The sequence below is a fragment of the Theropithecus gelada genome, chromosome 8 (genome assembly GCF_003255815.1).
Source record: "Theropithecus gelada isolate Dixy chromosome 8, Tgel_1.0, whole genome shotgun sequence".
Lineage (NCBI taxonomy): Eukaryota > Metazoa > Chordata > Mammalia > Primates > Cercopithecidae > Theropithecus > Theropithecus gelada.
In genome coordinates, this window is record NC_037676.1 from 146,691,076 (window position 1) to 146,709,887 (window position 18,812).

Below are 18,812 nucleotides of genomic sequence, written 5' to 3' on the forward strand. Positions count from 1 at the left end.
AGAGGAGGCTGGGTGCACAGAGTCCAACTGAGGAGCCTCAGAAGGAGTGGAAGATAGATGGGTTAATTTCCATCGTAATTACAGCAAGTCGTTGGGCAAAACTCCGCCAGAGAGGTCTGTTGGGGAGAGAGTGGCATGACGCACTGACAGGTCCCTGGGTCCAGTAAAGGCTGCCACCTGGCGTGGCCCCAGGACTGGGCAGATTTGGGCCTCGGTGCCTCCAAGGCACCGAGGGTGGGACTAGGCCAAGCCTGCACACCTGTGCAGGCCAAGGTGCAGGAGGCGGGAAATCCAGGCAGGCCTGGGTGTGAGGACAGGTTGTGGAGGCCTGCACTGCCAACCCCTTACCCATCCAAAGCATGGCTCTGAGCCAAGGCAACTACTTGGCGGGCAAGCTGGTGAGGTGTGCGAGGGGCACAGTGAGGCTCGAGGGAGGGAGTGAAGAGTGAGATTCAGAAGCAGAAGACTCAGGTGAACAGCTGAAGACAGGGTGACTTGGATACCAGAGGGGCTCCCTGAGCTACCTGGACAACGATTAAGTATCCCCTCCAGCCCCAGGGTCCACAGGACAGCCCAGCTCCTAGAAGCCCAATTCCCCTTCAGAGACAATCCAATTTCTCTTGTTGCCTAGGCTGGGGTACAATGGTGTGATCTGGGCTCACTGCAACCTCCTTCTCTCAGGTTCAAGTGATTCTCTTGCCTCAGCCTTTTGAGTAGCTGGGATTACAGATGCCCACCACCATGCCCAGCTAATTTTTGTTTTTGTTTTTGTTTTTTGAGATGGAGTCTCACTCTGTCACCCAGGCTGGAGTGCAATGGCAGGACCTCAGCTTACTGCAACCTCCGCCTCCTGGGTTCAAGCGATTCTCCTTGCTTCAGCCTCCTGAATAGCTGGGATTACAGACACCCCTCACCACGCCCAGCTAATTTTTGTATTTTTAGTAGAGATGGGGTTTCATCATGTTGGTCAGTCTGGTCTCAAACTCCTGACCTCAGGTCATCTGCCTGCCTCGGCCTCCCAAAATGCTGGGATTATAGGCGTGACCCACCGTGCCTGGCCTATTTTTATTATTTTTGTAAATGTCTCACTCCGGGCAAATTGAGGGATGTGGTGCTCACCAGGGGGTGGGGGTGAGACAAGGGAGGGAGAAACGTGGGGCCTGGGTTAGGCTATGCCGCCCCACTTCTGCGGAGTCCGGACCCCCACGCCCCCATCCTCCGAGATGACAAAGGAGCAGGTCGGGATGCCAAGATGTCTCAGGGTGTTGAACACAAGCTGTGTGTGCGGCGGCCCCGTCACATGTGGCCCACATTGACAATGCCACGGGAAGCCTGTGTGCCAGTGCCTGGTGGCTGAGGACACACTGTGGTCCTCCCAGGTGCTTGGCTCCCCCAGGTCGTAAGTTTCAGCTGCTGCACGTCATGGTCAGGGGGCAGATGCCCTGCTGAGGACACTGGGCCGCGTTTGCAGACTTGAGGCACCCACATCTTGAAGGGCCTTGTGTGGACACTGCCCTTACCCTCAGGCCGGCCCCTCCTGTCCTGAACTCCCACAGGACTGGTTGCCTGAGGACTGTGCATGTGGGGCTGCAGGACCTCAACAGCCCCAGGTCTCCTTTCTCCATGTGGCCCCCCAACCTGCAGAGATGTGCTGCCTCCAGGCCCCTGGCATCCCAGCCCAGCTGAACCCATGAAGAACAAGCCTCCCACCTTCCCCACCCCAGAGACATGCCGGGGCCTGTCCCTCCATTGAGTCAGTCTCTCACACACGCACCCAAACAGGTGACAGGGCAAGCCTGCCCCACCCATGCCCCCCACACCATCACCTTGGACCCAGAAACACTGCCCAAGAGGGTGTCGGGCTTCCAAAGACACGGAGATGCGGAGCCACAGCCCATCCCTCTGTGCCTGTGGGTGGAGCATGGCGGAGGGCAGCCCCAAATCGCAGCCCTGGGGGTGCCTGAGTTCACTCTGGTGGTGCCCGAGTCAGAGGCAGCTGCTCCCAAGGATGTGCTGGGGGCTGGGTGGGGTCTGTCTTTGTGGACAGCAGAAAACCAACCATGGGGCCTTCCCATGCCCTTGGTGGCCAGGCCCCATCAGCTTTGTGGGATATAAGGCTCCGGCAGCGAGGCACTCCCAGCAGGCCACACGCCCTGGCCTGGGAGTAGAAACCCACAGGACTCTCAGAAAAAGCCCAGAAGCTTGCAGCCTGTGAGGGGCAGTGCGGCAGCCCAGGAGGGAAGAGCTGACTGGGAGGGTCATGCTGGGCTGTGCCATGGTCAGCCGCCCGGATGATGGCACTTGCATTCTGCCCCCCAGCTCCTTCTCTCCATTTCTCAGCCCTCGACCCGTGAGGAGGAAAGCACAGGACAATGCAGGCCAGGCCCGGGCAGCCAGGTGGGGCGGGTGGGGCTGGTGGGGCTGCTGTGAGGCCTGTGAATGCACCTGACTGGAGCAGAGGAAACCAGTTCTTTGGTACTGAAGCAACAAAAAGCTGTCAGGGAAGAGCCACATCTCCTAAGCAAAGGTCGGGGAAGCAAGCTGTACCCTTCCCAGTAGCCCTGAGAGTCCCAGGGGAAGAAAGGACCGGGGCTCACTCCTCCAGGCAGGGTTCCTTCCCACCCTGTTAAGCTAGCCCTGCTCAGCCACCACAGGGGCATACCAGGCGGCAGCCAGGGTGAGGATGGGAAGGGCCCACCTCCCTCAAGGTGAGAAGCTGGGCTGTCCAACCTCTGACCTCTGAAGTGAGCCTGAATGCAGGGCCAGCAGCAGGACCCCGAGAGCAGCATGGGGGACACCCCTCAGACTCTCACCCAGCCAGGCACCCAAGCACTAACCCAAGCTTTCCGCACAGCCTGGGGACGCTGGGCCCTCAAGGCTGAATCTACAGTAAATAGACTCTTTCTCACTAAAATTGTGTAACTTATCAAAGAGCCTGCAAGGAGTTTAATCTTTTTCCTGGGAAGAGACAATTTCACCCTGCTTTCCGAAAATGTCTGCTGAGCCCTGTGGCTGAGTCCTGTCTCCCTGGGAGTGGCCAGTTGGCCAGGGCAGCCCCGACCCTACCTGGATCTCCCTGCCCAAGCCTCAGTCTCAAGACCCCATGACAGAGTGTAGGGGGAGGCAGTGTCTCTGAGTCTTCCTCGGGGAACGTGTGCGGGCACAGAGATGGGGACGGGGCAGGCTCTGACCCCCAGGCCAAACCAAAGCTCCCACGCTGTCCATTCACAGCCATGCCTTCCCCTCGAACAAAACAGAAAGTACGAAACAAGGCTGCCTTTTAATTGCTATCAGATATTCGGATATCCCGTCTGACGTCAAGGCCCCCGCGCCCGGCCGGAACCCGCAGGGATGGAGCAGCACTGCCGCCTGACTGCACCGAAGGGCTGGGGCAGGGTCGCTGTGCCTCTCAGCCTCCTTGCTGCCACCGTCTCTGAGCCTCGGGGTGCCTGGTGCACCATCTCCTCTTCGGGTCAGCCCAGCCTCTGGTGGCCCTCGGAAGGAGGGGAGGCAGGGGTCGGGGGGTGAGCCGGAGGCGGGGGTCCTGTCACGCACACATGCAGACTTGCCCTGTGTTGGCTTCGTTTGTTCTCCTCCTTTGCTAAAATGATCAGATAGTCCCGTGAAGCAGCTGCCAGCCAGGTGGACAGGGCAGCGGTGCTGGGATGCTGCCCGTCAGCTCCTTGGGCGTCCTGAGGCCCTGCCCTACTTCTGTATCTGGAACAGGAAGAGCCGCAGGTTGATGTTCTTGGCGGCCAGCAGCTTGTTGCACTCCACGGAGTCAATGATGGGCAGTGGCACGTAGTCCGTCTCGTTGCTCTCGTTGGTGAAGACGAAGTGGTAGATGACAGGGCTGATCCTCACGTCATCGTAGGGGCCCTTGAGCAGCAGGAAGGAGCACTCCAGTGGTGCTGTGACCTTGCTCTTGAGGAGGAGCTGAAAGGAGAGCGTACGCTTGCACGACAGGTTGGGGTTGCGCTCCGAGTCATTGACGCGAGCCTTCAGGACCCACGTCTGGTTCAGCACTGTGAACCTGGGTGTCTCGTAGTACAGGCGCGTGATGAAGTCATCTGTGCGGTACGGCCGGAACTGGACCTCTGTGGAGACAGACAGGGCCGGAAAGAGCCGGCTGTTAGTGTGGGCAGGGCTGGGCAGCAACGCCTTCCCTGACCAGGCTGAGGGCAGGCTCAGCCGGGGAGGAAGGCAACTTACCCGGGCACCGAGCTCTGCTTGTCACAAGCAAGCCAAACGCAACTATGGCAAATGGAGGCGCACACAAGCTTTGAGGGGAACAACTACAAACAGAATCAACATGGATTAGCTGGAGAGAGTCCAGAGGCTGCACGTGTCAGGCCACACCCCAGGCGTGCCCGACCCATGCTGGCCTCCCTCATCGCCCCGAGTCCCGGGTGTCCCCCAGGGCGGGGTAAGCAGACACACAGACAGGATGCGGTTCCGAGAACAAGTGCACTTTATTGGTTCTGATACAGAGGAGCTGCCAGAAAAGCCAGCAGGCGGCTGCGGCACCCAGCCCTGCCCGAGGGGAGCACCAGGTCCAAGGGCGCCAGGCCTGATCCGGAGCTGCCAGTCAGCAGGCAGCCCTGCCTGCATAGTCCTCTTGGGCAGCCCACAGCCTGTGGCCGGCAAGTCCCTCCGCGGAGGCGTGGGTTCCCAGGTGGCCAGTCTTTCCTGCATGAATGGGGCTTCCCACCTGGCCACGGCCGCAGCCACAGTGCCCCAGCCTGCCTAGACTCCATGAGACCCTGGTATCTCCAGGACAGCTAAGGCTGCTACTCACCACAGGCTGTGGCTGCTGCAAAGACCCCAGGCCCTCAGCCTCTCTGGCCTGCTTGGGCCCACATCCCGCTGGGCACAGTCCAGGCAGCAGGGCGAGACTGGCTGCCCATGACCGCCCTGCTTGCGCCATGCCTGGTGCTCTGAGCTGGCCGCCTGGTGTGGGCTGAGAGTAGAGGGACGGAGCTTCCTCCAGTGGCCCCAGTATCAACAGGTGCTTCTTGCTGTCCTCTGGGCCAGACTCTGGCCTGGCTCCTGCTCCCCGACATGTTCAAAGGCGGTGGCAGTGGCCCAGAGATCCAGTGTGCCTGCGCACGCATCCAGCCTGTGCGTCTGTGGGTGTCCACTCCCGGTTCTACAGTTTGAGTCGGGCACCCTCAGCTTGTTCTGGAGCCCTGTCCCTGCACGGCTTCGTGCCAGCCTTGAGAGGCCCACGGCTGGGGCAGTGACTGCCTGTAGGCAGGACCTCACTCGGCAGGGTGCTCTTCTCGCTCCAGGGTCCGAGGGGCAGGCCCCTAGCTCCCAGGCCCCCTGAGACCTGCTCGCTTTCTGGTTAGACCCTGACTGTCTTGAGGCTCTGGAGCCCCACAGTGAGATGCCACCTTGCGGGGGTGGTGAAGCCAGGGTGGGGAGGACAGGTGGGCGGGGCTGCCATGAGAGCCACACAGGTGTGCACCTGGGGTCTGCCTCGGCCTCTCCTTCTGCTCAGTCTCCGGCCTCTCTTCTTGCCCGAGGTGTCCTCCTGTCCACCGGGAGCTTGTCCAGAGCCCAGCCGTCTGGTGCCGTCAGTGCCCAGTGCCCAGAGCCTGCTGCCCCCAGGCTCCTGGCTGCCAGCCCCCCACGCCCACACCTGTGTGGCATGCAGCAGGCGGCGGGGCGCCTCACCTGTGTAGCCGATCTTCTCGAAGCTGAGCAGGCTGAAGATGCTGTTGTACAGCTGCATCTCCTTGCGGTGGCTCTGGTCCATCCCATCTAGGATCTCCATCAGCTCGCTGCCTGTCTTGGTTGGGTGGGCACATGCAGCTTCGTGCACTGTCAGCTCATGGAAGGGGCCGTGCCATGGGCAGCCGATGCGTTTGTACTTGCACTGGGTTACCCTGGGGGAGGCAGGCACATCACTCACAGCCTGAGCCCCCAACAGGCGGCTGCAACAAGCTGTCCTCCCACATGGCTTCCATCCAGCTAAGAATCCCTTCCTGCAGGACACACATAACTGTGAGCCCAGCCCCCAGGATGAAGTCAGAGTGGCAGTGTGTGGAGAGGAAGGAGACAGGCAATAACAGGGAGAGAGAGGGGAAGGAACAGTGCAAGCTTGAGCCCGCATGCCCCGCACCGCGGCGTGGTTCTCTCCTCTGCTTGGCAGCGGCGGTCCTGTACAGCCTCACTGCAGGAGACTTGGTGGCTGCCTCCACTGGATGGATAGCCATGGGCAGTGTAGCCTCACACCAAGCTCCCTGAGGTCCTGTGTTGGACACGCTGTCCTGGGCCCTTCAAGAGGCTCCCCCACAGCCACAAAGAGCGCTGGAAGGCTAGGCTCATGTCTGGATAACAACTGGATGCAGAACCTGCCTGTCCTCATCCTGTGCAGGCACCCTCCCCCAGGGCCGTCGCTGGGCTACACAGGTGGCCTCCGAGGCCCAGGCAGCAGGGACGGCCAGACCCCCCTGCACAGGGCCCTGCTGCACCAGGGTGGGCTTCCAGCAGTCCTCAGCCCTGCCTGTGAGGCTGAACCCCTGACCCTCAGTTACCTGTCCTGGCATTCCTCTTTCTGGTGCCTCTCCAGGAGGGAGCGGGGAAACTGGCGCAGGCAGAAGCCACACTCTGAAGGCAGCTCGCTCACGGCTTTCTCCACGGCCAGGTTCCGGCAGCAGAGGCTCTTACTGATCTCACAACGACAATTGGGGCACGTGGCCTGCTCCTCCTTCAGCCGGGCATCTGCTAGTAGGTGGATAAAACAGCCAGCGCACATCAAGTGACCATTAGTACACTGCGAAGAAGGAAAGGGAGACGAAGCTCACAGACCTGCGGGCTTATGCTCGCACACACCCGCCCATGCCCGTCAGCTCTGGCCAGGTGTCCTGAGGGACTCCAGCTAGTGCAGAGGGGCGCACGTGCCTGTCCCGAGTCGTGCTGGAGTGTGGTGAACACTGAGAGCTGCTCAGGAGAGACAGGCAGAGCCAGCTTGGGTTCTTGCAGAGATTAGAGGTCCTAAGGGCAAGGCCTCATCAGCTCACAGAGGCGACAGCTCGCCCTGGCAGTGATGGGTGCAGCCACCTGAGGCTTAGAGCCAGGCTTTTCCCTTAGGGACCAGCGACTGCCCTGACTCGCCTACAGGTCCAGAGTTTGGGAGCCCTCCAGAAACGCTGGGCTCTTGGCCAACACTGTCAGGTGGGGAGCGGACACGGCTCCCACACTGGGGCAGGCATGTTCTCTAGGTCTTCAGAAAGGCCATTCATCCTGGGTTGAGAGGATCTGGCTCAGAGAGGTCCTGAGAGGACCAGCCTAGCCTGGCCCTTCTATTCCAGCCCTCCCCAGGGAGCCCAGGTGAGAGGAGGCAGCTGTCCCCCCATCCAGGGAGGTCGGCTGCCTGCAGAGGCCTCCTCAGAGCTGGAAGGCAGGAGCCAAGCTGGCCCAGGACAAGGGCAGGTGAGCACACGGGGAGTGCCTGGGGAGTGCGAGTGGGAGTGGGGGCTCTGAGTGGGTGCCCAGCCTGCTGGGGTAACCAGGGCTGGCAGGAGCAGGGCACCTCCCGCTGGGCTCCCTGCCTGTGTGGGCTCCCAGCACGGCCAGTGGCCCATCCTGGCTCTCACTCCCTCAACATAAGCCTCGAGCATCCACTTGGTGCCACTGAGAGACACTCAGCAAGCTGCGGTCCCAGCCCGTAGGGGCTCCCAGCATGGGAGGCGGGAAGCCCAAACCAGAACCAAGAGGTCCAAGAGCAAACAAAGCCTTTTGTACCTGAGCAGACACAGCTCCCACAGCCCTGGCTGGAGTGGGGTGTGCAGGCTGAGGCATTCCAGGGCCAGACAGGAGTGACGGGGATGTGATGTGCCTCCCACCTAAAGACTCACAGCTCACTGAAGGGAGCAGTCAGCAGAGTTGCTCCTGTCCTGATGCCTCTCCAGCAGCTGGCCCGGGCTTGCCAGCCATGCAAACCTCCAGAAAGCCACTGGGCCACCGGCTTCCTTTGGGACCTGGGACCCTCTTGAGAATGGGATGTGGTGCAGCAGAGGGGCCTGCCCAGGCCCAGCCTCTCTACAAGGTGTGTGTCAGGCAAGGGACACTCACAGGGCCACCCCTGCACATGTGGGGCCCTGGTAAGCCTGAGCTGCCATCCTACTGCTTCAGCGGCCTGTGCACCCCAAGCTAAGGAGCGGCCAGATGCTGGGGCTGTTTGCTCAGCACCTGTGAACCAGGCCTAAGGTCTGCTGAGTCAAAGGACCTACATGTGGAGAACCGACAGTGGGGACAAAGCCCTTTTTCATGGAATCCACCTCCACATGACCACCACCCATTACCTGCATTCAATTCTCAAGTTCTCAGTTTAGTTAAAAATTAAAATGACAGGCAGTGGCTCATACCTGTAACCCCAGCTCTTTGGAAGGCCGAGGCAGGCAGGTCACCTGAGGTCAGGAGTTCAAGACCAGCCTGGCCAACATGGTGAAACCCCGTCTCTACTGAAAATACAAAAATTAGCCAGGCATGGTGGTGCATGCCTATAAACTCAGCTTCTCGGGAGGCTGAGGCAAGAGAACGGCGTAAACCCGGGAGGCGGAGGTTGCAGTGAACCGAGATGGCGCCACTGCACTGCAGCCGGGGAGACAGAGTGAGACTCTGTCTCATAAATAAATAAATAAATAAATAATTAAAACATACACAGCTGCCTGAGTCTGGCTCTGATTGGGTGGGGACAAGCTGAGGCCTGCCCCAGGAGAAGGTGTGAAAATCCACCAGCTAAGTCCAGGGGTCAGCGGTGGGTGGACTCTGGGCAGGAGTGGGCACAGACGCTATTGAAGCAGCTGTCCCACGGGAGGCACAGACCAAGGGCCCACACCACTGCCTTCTCACAGCCCCCCACCCTGGAGGCGTACCACTCCATGTGGCCAGCTCTAGACACCTGATGAGACTGCCCGCGTCCCCTGGACGAGGTTTTGGGCCCAGCTTTGCACGTGCAGTGTGTCCTGAGCACAGGCACAACGGTACTCTTCTTGGCTGTGGCCCAGCCCCCAAGGGAGTTCCAGGCAGGGCTGGAGCACCTGATCCCACCCACTAAGGCCATCTGGCCTCTCTTCCTGGCTCTGGATAGCCCAGGAAGATTCGAGGCGGAGTCCTGGACCCTCCCAAGGGAGCACTGAAGCTACTGAGCACATCACCACTTACCTCCCAGCACTGCCAGCCTCTCCCCAGAAAGCTACCCCAGCTCCTGGGCCAGTCCCTGGCCATAGGCCTCATTCCTTTGGGGCCTCTAGACCCCAGCATGGGCTCAGTCAATTCCATACCATGGGGAGGCAGCAGTGGCCCTTCCCTCCTCTGGCTCCCTCTGGGCCTCTGAGAGGAACTGCAAGCTCTGAGGAGACACAGGGCCACTGCCCCTTCAGCCGGAATGGTGCCTGCCACTCAAGTCAGAACACAGGGAGTCCCTAAAGTGCCCTGGACCACACTGGCCCAGCAGCCAAGGGACACAGCCACACCCACCCCCAGACCCTCCTCACTGGTCAAGGGACACCCTCCAGGTGCACGGCCCGGGCCCGACCAACACTCAGCCCAGGAGGTCTGTCCACAGCAGGACGGTCACCCGTCACAAGCTCCAGAGCCTTCCCCACCATCTGGGTCCCCTCAGCCCCTGAGCAAGACTCTGGCTCCACACCAAGGCCAGGCCACAGGCAGCTGCATCCTTGGCCCTGGCAGCATCTGGTCAGATGCACCTGATTCTGACTTGTGCCCACCACCTGACAGAAGCTGGGCCCTGGAGGGCTCCACACGGTCCAGGGGATGGCATGGGGCAAGGCCCCCAAGAGCCCAGGCACCTTCAAGAGCAGCTGCTGCAGCACCCAGGCCAGGCCACCTCTCACTACGAGCCAAGAAGACTCCACGGGAGGCGAGAGGAGGGAATCCCACACTCCCCCACAACCAAGGATGACATCATGGGGATGACATCACTGGGGTGATGTCACATGGGAATAACATCACGGGGTGACATCATGGGAGACTGACATCATGGGGGGACTGACATCACAGAAACATGACATCACAGGGGAATGGCATTATGGGGGTGACATCACAGAATGATATCACATAGATGACATCAAAGGGGGATGACATCGTGGCAGGCTGACATCACACTGACATCACGGGGTTGACATCAGAGGGAGTATTGGCATCAGAGGGGATGATATTGTGGGAAACTGACATGATGGGGGGACTGACATGGGGGATGACATCATAGGGGTGATATCACAGAGGATGGCAACATGTGACATCACGGGAATGTCACATGGGGGAAATGATGTCATGGGGTGACACTGCAGGTAATGCTACCACGAGGGAATGACATCACAGTGGACTGTCATCACAGGGTAATAACATCACAGGGCCTCCTGGCCCCTCCTAGGGCAGATGTGGGCTTGAAGCCACAGTGCTGGGCTCAGACCCCAGCCCACAGGTCACCAGTAGTATGACCCTGGGCTCTCCTCTTGGGGCCTCAGTTTCCTCACATGCACAGGTGATGAGTATAGGACCAGCTTCATTCTGTGCTGATGAGGTGGAATGGGACACGGTGGCACTGCCCCACACCCAGCAGGCACAGAGGAAGTATCACCACCTTGGGCAGCCATGGCGGAGCTGCTGGGGCTGCCAACCCCAGGAGCTAGACCCCAGACCCCTCTGCAGATGCTGATACACACAGGTGGCCCAGAAATGGCCATTTGCACCTGCATCCTCAGGACAGCACCCAGCCCTCCCGCCTGCCAGCTACAGGCAGCTCATGCAGACCCAGGATCTCCACTTGAGCTACTTCTTCCCTGGGGTTAAAGGGGAGCTGGATGGGCTAAACAGGCTCAAGAAGGAGCCCTGACCCTGTCCCCCAGCCGAGGGCCCCGACTTTCTGGTGGTCCCAAGTTCCCTATGGTCAGCTGGCCTCGTAGGAACCTTTTCGAGCCTGGACTGCATGGGTCTCTCAGACCCTGGGGACCCCCTGTTTTCCACTGGAGGATGGCATAGTGCCCAGGCCCATGGGAGCAGTGCCCTCACTCACCTAGGGCTCAGGGACCCACCGGCCCTTGACAGAGGTCGTCAGAGCCAAAATGCAGCCAAAGGGCTTCCCTGTGGCACAAACCACAAAAGCGCTGCTCAGCCAGTTGGAGGTCCCCCTTCCTCTGCCATCTGCATGCAGGCCCCACCAGGGCCAGTGGTGCTTCAGGACACACCCCACATGCTCGGCCCCTGACCTCCTGGATCAAACATGGGTCTGAGAGGGACCGGCACATTGTCCAAGGCCACACAGCTGGTTAAGTGTGAAGCCAGGACTCAAACCCTCTGCCCAGGCTGGATTTGAAATCCCTCAACTGCTACTGCTGTCAGACCTCAAACGGGGGCCAGTCAATACCCAGAGTCAGGCTCACATTCAGAACAAGGCTGCTTAGATCTAAAAGTAACTCAAATGATAACCACCACAGAAAATAAAAATTCTCAATTAGCCAGATTCCAGAACCTCTTCCTTGCTCCTGTGAGTTTTAAATGCCTAAGCAGACATAGTTACAAAGATCTTTCTTTTCTGCCACTTTCCTCACCGCAAAGAGCAAGTCAGCTGCAGTCCTGTACTGCTGCCCAGGAGACTGGGGAACAGGGGCCCGAAGCTCCTTGGACATGTGGATGGTGACTCCATCCCCACAGGACTGTGCACTGTTGGACTGGCTGGGGGTGTGGGGCTCAGGCAGAGAGGAGTCATCTCTGCTTCCTGGGCTGTCATCAATGGGACCGTCAAGATGTGGCAGAGACATGGGCGCTACAGGCGGGAGGGCAGGTGCATACACCAACCCACCCACAGGACAGAGTGGACACACCCTGGTCAGATGGGGCAGGAGAGGATCCTTGTAGCAAGGAGAGAACAAAATCTCAAAGTGGGAGCGCTGCCTCTGTCGGGCCCAAGAGGTGGGCAGGGGCAGGGAGAGGACACCTCAGGCAGGAGGGCACGGGAGTGGCGGGACACTGTGCAGGGCTGAGTTAGAGGGAGCGGCTAGAACACATCTGAGAGGCCTCAGCCCGGTCCTTACACAAGAGTGAGTTTGTTTTCGCCTTAAGAATGCCCCATGAGGGGTGGGAACAATGTGCAGTCCCTTCCTCCAGGTGCCAGCACCAAGGCCCAGGGTCTCAGCTGACATCAGCAGGAAGGGTCAGGGCCAGGTCTGTCTTATGCAGGACCACACTGGGCCTCATCTGAAGGGCCAAATCAGAGGGAGAGAAGTCAGGGATGAGGTTGCCGCTGCAACGTCCCGGGCACTAGTGAGGCTGTGTCTTCCCAGAGGAGGTGCCCCATGGGCAGAGGTGCCAACAGGCCACACTGCCCTCAGGCCACAGAGCAGGGAGCCAGCAGGAGCAACCTGACCACCTGCTCGGCCTGAATAGTCCAGAAACTCCTGCACGGGTGTCCCTGCTGGCCCTGCTAGCCCTCTTGCCACCCACCTGAGACTCCAGAAGGTGGCTGTACACCTTGTCAGGCCAGTCACCCAGGACACATCCAACACCCACACAGAGAACATCAAAGCTGGGTCTTGCTGTACCGGCTGCAGCCCCAACCTGACGTGACGCAGGACTCGGCGGTGGCAGAAACCGTTTGCACGAGGGCCTCAGTCTGATACCCAAGCAGGTTTCCCAGCCTGCGAGGCATCATCGTGCAGGCACAGGCCTGTGGGTCAGCCGGCCCTGCAGGCCCAAGGGCTCAGACCTGGGGCACCACCTGAGGCTTCCCTGCCAGCACTGGTGGCATCTGGTATCTGGATGACAAGCTCTCGAGTTACTGAGGACCCAGCCAACTCCAGAGGCCCATGGGATTGTCCCCCACAGCCCCAGTGCCAGGCACAACACACAAGGTTCAGCATGGATACTCCCATCTTCATCTCACCAGAGTGGGGGACTGTCTGAGTCAGCCCCCAGCTTGGCTGGTGCCCACCCTGAGCCATGTGTTCTGCTGGGGTCAGGAAAAGCATTCTAGCAGGAACAGAGAGTAGAACCTGCTGCATTCCTGACACTGGCTGGCTCGAGACAGCCAATCAACACAGTCACCAAGGAAGGCTAGTAGAATATGGCAGACTGAGCCCAAGCTGGGGTGATGGCCAGCATGGGCCCAACCAGGGACACACAGAAGGCAGCATGTAGAGGCCCACACCATCTGTGCCCAGATTCTCCAGGGAGCAGAGCAGGCAAGAGTCCAGGTCTCCAGGTCTGTGTTGACCTTCCGGGGGCGCCACTCACAGCAGAGGGCCACCCCCTGGAGGTGTTCTCAGCAGCATTCGGGGAGGCCAGTGCCCACAGCACTCCTCGCTCAGCTGCTCTGTTCCCAGGGAAGTCACTGAGCAGAGCCCTCAGGCCAGGGAGGGCCACCAGCCAGGGCAGCCCCAGTGCCTTTGGTCTCCATTACACCTGCTCAGCTCCCTGCCTCTGGCCGCCCAGGGCAGAACTCTGCTCTGCACAGTGCAGGCCGGTTTGAACCAGCCAGGCTAAGGCCTGGTCACCAGGAGCTCCGGTCAGAAGCAGAGCCATCACTCTGTGTTGGGCCAGCCTAGCTGGGAGACAGAGTGCACCAGGGACCAGTATCATGTGGCCCATCATCACCAGGTCCAGCTGCAGCTCCAGCCCACCCACCAGTGGGGAGACAAGGAGAATTCTCTTTTCCCCTGTGACCTCACACCATTGGCTTGGCTTGTTGGAGTCTCCCTCGAGATCCAAGAAAAAAAGAGTTCTGGCCGCGTACAGTGGCCTGTAATCCCAGCACTTTGGGAGGCTGAGGCAGGCGGATCACCCAAGGTCAGGAGTTCGAGACCAGCCTGGCCAACATGGCGAAACCCTGTCTCTACTAAAAAATACAAAAATAGCCGGGCATGGTGGCAGGTGCCTGTGACCCCAGCTACTCAGGAGGCGGAGGTAGGGAGAACTGCTTTAACCCGGGAGACGGAGGTTACAGTGAGCCGAGATTGTGCCACTTCACTCCAGCCTGGGTGACAGAGAGAGACTCCGTCTCAAATAAAGGGCAGTTCTTCCACCTGGGAGGATCGAAGGTTGTGAGCCAGGAAAAGGGAGCTGGAGAGTGGGCACGTCTTGGAAGCCAAGGTACTGCCAAAGCCAAGAAGTAACTGCTAACTCGGAGCCAGTGGCTCTGAAAAGTGCTCCCCTAGCTGGTCCTGGTGCCTGACACCCAGGAAGGTGGGTGAGAGCCAGCGATCTCTCCCTACCCAGGCACACTGGGATCCTCCCAATAAGGTCATGCCAGAGCAAGGACTTGGAGATCCAGAGTTTGGGGAAATGGTAACCCAGACTAGCCCTACACCACCTGTTACAAAAGTAGCTCCTCATCCAGGCCCCTAGTTTAAACACAAGCAGGGAAACGAGGCCCCGTTAGCTACTTTACTTCCAGCTCCTGTAAGTGTAAAGAAAGCTGACAGGGAACCTGCTTCATTTCTCACAAGGACTGGGGAGTTGAAAGGAGGGGAAGACACAGGGAAGGTGGGGACACTGTACTCTGCCTCTGCGTGTCAACCAGTGTGTCCCTGCTGCTACCTGGGAAGGGTCATGTCAAACCCACCTGGACCAGGTACCCTCTCAGCCCTAGATTGCTTAAGGGCTGAGTCCAACTGCCATGTGGATGTGAAGATGGGGGAGGAGGGGTGGGCCGGCCTCCTGGAGCACTGGCTGCCTGGGAAGCCTGGCCTGGCCTGGGTGAGGTGGGCAGGAGCCTAGCATGGGGCATGGCAGGTCCAGGTGGATGCGGGGTTTGCCTGGGCCTGGAAAAGGTACCCAGACTGTGGGGCTTGTTGCAAATGGTTCGTCCCGACAAGCAGCAATCCCCTCTCCCTACTGTTCTTCAAGATGAAGTGGAAATGGACAAAGTGAAAGGATTTTTCCACCCAGGAAGGTAGAAAAAATGTCCATAGGATGTTCAGGAGTGGAGGGACAAGCTCGGGGGTGTGGCTGCCAGAAGAATGGGGAAGGAGCTCTGGAGCACAGGACTCTGAGCCCAGGGAGCTTGGGACCGGGTGGGTTGAGGGGAGCAGTTGTGGGGTAAGGGTCAGTTTGAAGGTGTGGGTTGGAGGAGTGTTGAGGGGACCGTGGGGGAGTCTAGAAAAGAGAAGGGAGAAGTAATCGGAAGACAAGCGATTGAGATCGGGAATTAACGTGGATCAGAAAACAGAAAAGGGGAGTCCCGAGCTGAAAATAAAGCCCCCAGAGGAAGACAACGAGGAGCTTCAGAGCAGGCGCTGGAGCCCCGCTGGGCGAGGAAGTGGCTGTAAGGGCCGGAGAGAGTTCCTGGCCGCCGGGCCCCGCGAGCCTGGCCTCCAAGGAGACGCGGATCCTGGGGCCCAGCAGCGGGGGCTGCAGCCCCGGGCTGGGCCGGGTCGGGGTCGGCCGGCGGCCCTACCTGGTACACGGAGGCCTTGGGCAGGTCCAGGCACACGGTGCAGCACAGCACCGAGTAGAGCCGCTCCTCCAGTTTCCCGCTGCCGGCCGCCGCCGCCGCCGCCGCCGCCTCGGCCGCCTCGGCTGCCCGCAGCCGCTTCTTGGGCGGCGCGTCGGGGTCGCCGGCCGCCTCCTGCAGCTGTAGCTGCCGGGCGCCCGCCAAGCCCGCCTCGTCCGGGAGCCCAGGCCCCGCCGCCTCGCCCAGCGCCGCCGCCGCCGCCTGCCCGGCGGCCGCCCCGGGCCCGGCTCCGACCCCGACCCCGACCCCGACCCCGGCCGGCACAGCGCCCGCGGGCCCCGCGGTCGGGCCGCCCCCGCCGGCCTCCTCGGCGCCGGACATAGCGACCGGCCGGCCCGGCGGGCGGATGCCGGCGCGCTCCCGCGACTAGAAGTTAAGGGTGCCGCGCGCTCCCGCCGCTCTCCCGCCGCCGCCGCCGCGACCCCGCAGCCCCGCTCCCTGCGCCGCCGCCTCAGTGGGCCCGGCCCGCGCGTCGCCCCGCAGGAGCTGCGGCCACCGACCCCGGCACGGCCGCCATCTTTGTTTTCGCTGTGCGCTTCCCCCCGCCCCGCCGCCACCACCCCCTCGTCTTCCCCGTCACGTGAGCTCCGCGCGGGGCCAATGGCAGCGCCGCTTGGGGCGAGAAAGCGCAGGGGTCAGAGCCAATGGGAGTGCGAGGGCCTCCAAGGGCCCGCCCCTGCAGGAGGTGGGCGGGGAGGGGGCGGGGCCCGCGAGAGTCGCGGAGGGACGCTCACCTGGGGGCAGGGAGGCCCACGCGAGCTGCGGCGCCGGCGCAGCACCCACGCTCCACGAGCCAGCGGCAGCTGCCGACCCCTACGGCGGGGTGTGCCTGCGTCTTTGTCCCTCAAGACTCAGGCTCGTGTGGTAGGGGCTCTCGCCCGGCTACCCGCAGGGGAAGGGCACAAACGAAAATCCCCGCGGGCTACCCATCTCTGTCGGGTGCGGGACCCCTTAGGTCTCCACAGGAGCAAGCGGAGAGACTTCCGGGAGAGGAGACTCCAGACCCCTAATCCACCGGAATCTAATCCTCTGCTAGTCCGAACCCCCATCCTAACCCTGGGGTTGGAGGCTGAAGGGGTCCACCGAGGAAAACGAAGGTCTTAGGGAGTAGGGCTGGCTTCCACAGGCCAGAGGTACACAGGAGGGCGAATCAACTCTGGGAAGGATGTGCGTTTCTTCAAACGGCTGTGGTACAGCCCTCCCCTGACTCCACCCTACCCGTCAGTTATTGAAGGTCACTGCCCCAGAGGACCACCTGCAGGCCAGGCCAGGATATCTGGAACTCCACCATGTCCCAGGAGAGTAAGGGCCTAGGGCTGTCTTCTCAGCCCAGAGGTCTTCCTGACAATGGTCGAAAGGAGGCCGGGCGTGAGGCCCCATCCTAGTTCCAGTACATACCCTATCAGGGTAACCGGCTGCTGCCCTGAGGGGCCTTAGCTCACTGAAGGATCCCTCAATCCCTCTCAAAAATGGGCAGATTCCATATTCCTGCAAAATTCCTAATATTTATTGGAGTCTAGGCCTCTTCTCTGGATCCACAACCATGTCCAGCCCAGAATCAGGTCCCCCAAACGTGTTTGGGACCCTGTCCCTTTCATTCTGGTCTACGCAAGTCCCCACACGTGGCCAAAGGACAGCACCCAGACTCTGCTCCTGACCAGTCAGTGTGCAGCAAGCCCACTTCAGTGGGCAGGAGAGTCTACCTCTAGGGGAGAAGGCGCCAGGAGCAGGCAGGTGAGAGGGAGTGTTCAGCAGGGCAGAAACCCTGCCTTGCTGTATCCAACTGTCATTCCCACTGCAGGCGCTGTGTATGCAGGGCCCGGCAGTAAGCCCAGCTGCCTGCAGCCAGGGCCCAGCGACAGACATCCTCCTTCGGTAGCAGCAGCAGCCTGTCCTCCTCCAGCCGGCTCAGGAGGCCTGCCACACCCAGCATCGTCCCCCCCCACATCCCGTAAGTGTTGGCCGTGAAGACAGCTACAATGAGGATGGTCACTGCGACCACCAACAGCATTGCCTGACCAGCCACAGAGCGGCCCTCAGAGCTGAGGTGGCCGCCAGCCACTGCTAGCACCATGCCTCCTCCCAGGAGCAGGTTGGCAGAGGAGCGGTCCCCATTCACCCAGTGGAAATCGAAGGCCAGAAGGGGCAGGCCGATGACGGTGGCCACCCAGGCTCCAGCAAGACAGTCTTCATGTGTGCTCAGCCCTGGGGCCAGCATGATGGTGGCAGCCAAGACCTGGAGCAGGAAGCCAGCAGCAGCCCCTCGACTTGCCTGTCAACACAGGGAAGGGAGAACATGTGGGAAAAAAGGGACCGGGGCCACCCTTTTAAACAGGAAAGGGTTTTGGGCTTCCATGGAGACCTGGTCTTAGATGCACTTCCCACCAACCTCTCCCTAATTCAGGAAAGTAGGTCCTTCGGGTTTGGGAGGTATGGGGATGCGCCCCTGCTCAGCCCCAGTGTACTCACCTGGGCTGTGCTCACGGCTGCGTGCAGAGACACCACTCCCAGCACCAGATGGGACAGGGCTGTGCTCCACTCGGCCCCCGGCTTGGGGGCCATGGCACCTCAGGCGGTAGTAAGTATGAGGACGCAGATAGGAGATATTCAACTTTGGAGAAAAAAGTGCGAAGCCAGCGACCCGGAGCCCTAAGCGCGGCACTCTAGTACGCCCAGGTTCCAGGGCCCCATTACTGGATGTTAGAAGAGGTTCAGTCTTCGATTTTCCGGATCCCTGAGGCCACTGCACACACCTGTGGAAAATAAGAACCTAATTCAGCTGGGAAACGGGGGAAAACGACTCGGTCTAGGTTGGGGGTACGTGAGCCGTGGGGCCCTGGAGCCCAAGTGGGAGTGCCAGGCTTGGGGAAGAGAGAGCGGCGGGGCGCCGCAGGCCCATGCGGCGGCCTCGGCCTGCTCCCTGCGCTCCGGGAGGCGCCGTTCTGGGAGCCCACGTCCAGGAGGAGCGATGGCGCAGGCCTCCGGGCGGCCGGCCGTGCGCAGTTACCGGCCTGCGCAGTCCCAACGCAGCGGCGAGCGAGAGGCCCGAGCCTGACCAACGCACCGCCCACCGCCGTGGGCCCTGATTCTTCTGCCCGGCTTCCGGGTGCGGGAGCGAGCGCGGTCGGGAACCTCCACCAGCGAGAGGAGCGGAGGCTAGAGCGGCCGGGCGGGGCTAGAGCAGCTGGGGGGCGGGGCCTGGGGGGCCGGTTGGAGGCCATAGGAGCGGGTGGGGTCGGGAGGAGCTCGGGGACCAGAAAACGCTGTTTGGGTGGGTGCGTGGGCTTAGTGGTTTGGAAGGCGCTTGATGAGGGGAGAAGGGCCGGGGCGG

At 61.0% G+C, this 18,812-nt stretch overlaps 1 protein-coding gene across 2 annotated transcripts; it reads right to left on the reverse strand.

Annotated features, from left to right (window-relative positions):
- Window positions 1-2,918: 2,918 nt before the first annotated feature.
- On the reverse strand, window positions 2,919-18,746 carry CYHR1 (cysteine and histidine rich 1). 2 transcript variants are annotated; one of them, XM_025394972.1, is made up of 4 exons: window positions 15,425-16,018; window positions 6,543-6,781; window positions 5,680-5,891; window positions 2,919-4,097 (listed from the first exon to the last, which is right to left on the reverse strand). In XM_025394972.1, the coding sequence occupies exons 1-4, from the start codon at window positions 15,800-15,802 to the stop codon at window positions 3,706-3,708; spliced, it is 1,221 nt and encodes a 406-aa protein (XP_025250757.1). In that variant the 5' UTR covers window positions 15,803-16,018; the 3' UTR covers window positions 2,919-3,705. The 2 variants fall into 2 exon arrangements, with proteins under 2 accessions (XP_025250757.1, XP_025250758.1); XM_025394973.1 differs by lacking the exons at window positions 2,919-4,097; window positions 5,680-5,891; window positions 6,543-6,781; window positions 15,425-16,018 and adding exons at window positions 16,963-17,753; window positions 17,951-18,234; window positions 18,680-18,746.
- Between the last annotated feature and the right edge of the window lie 66 nt (window positions 18,747-18,812).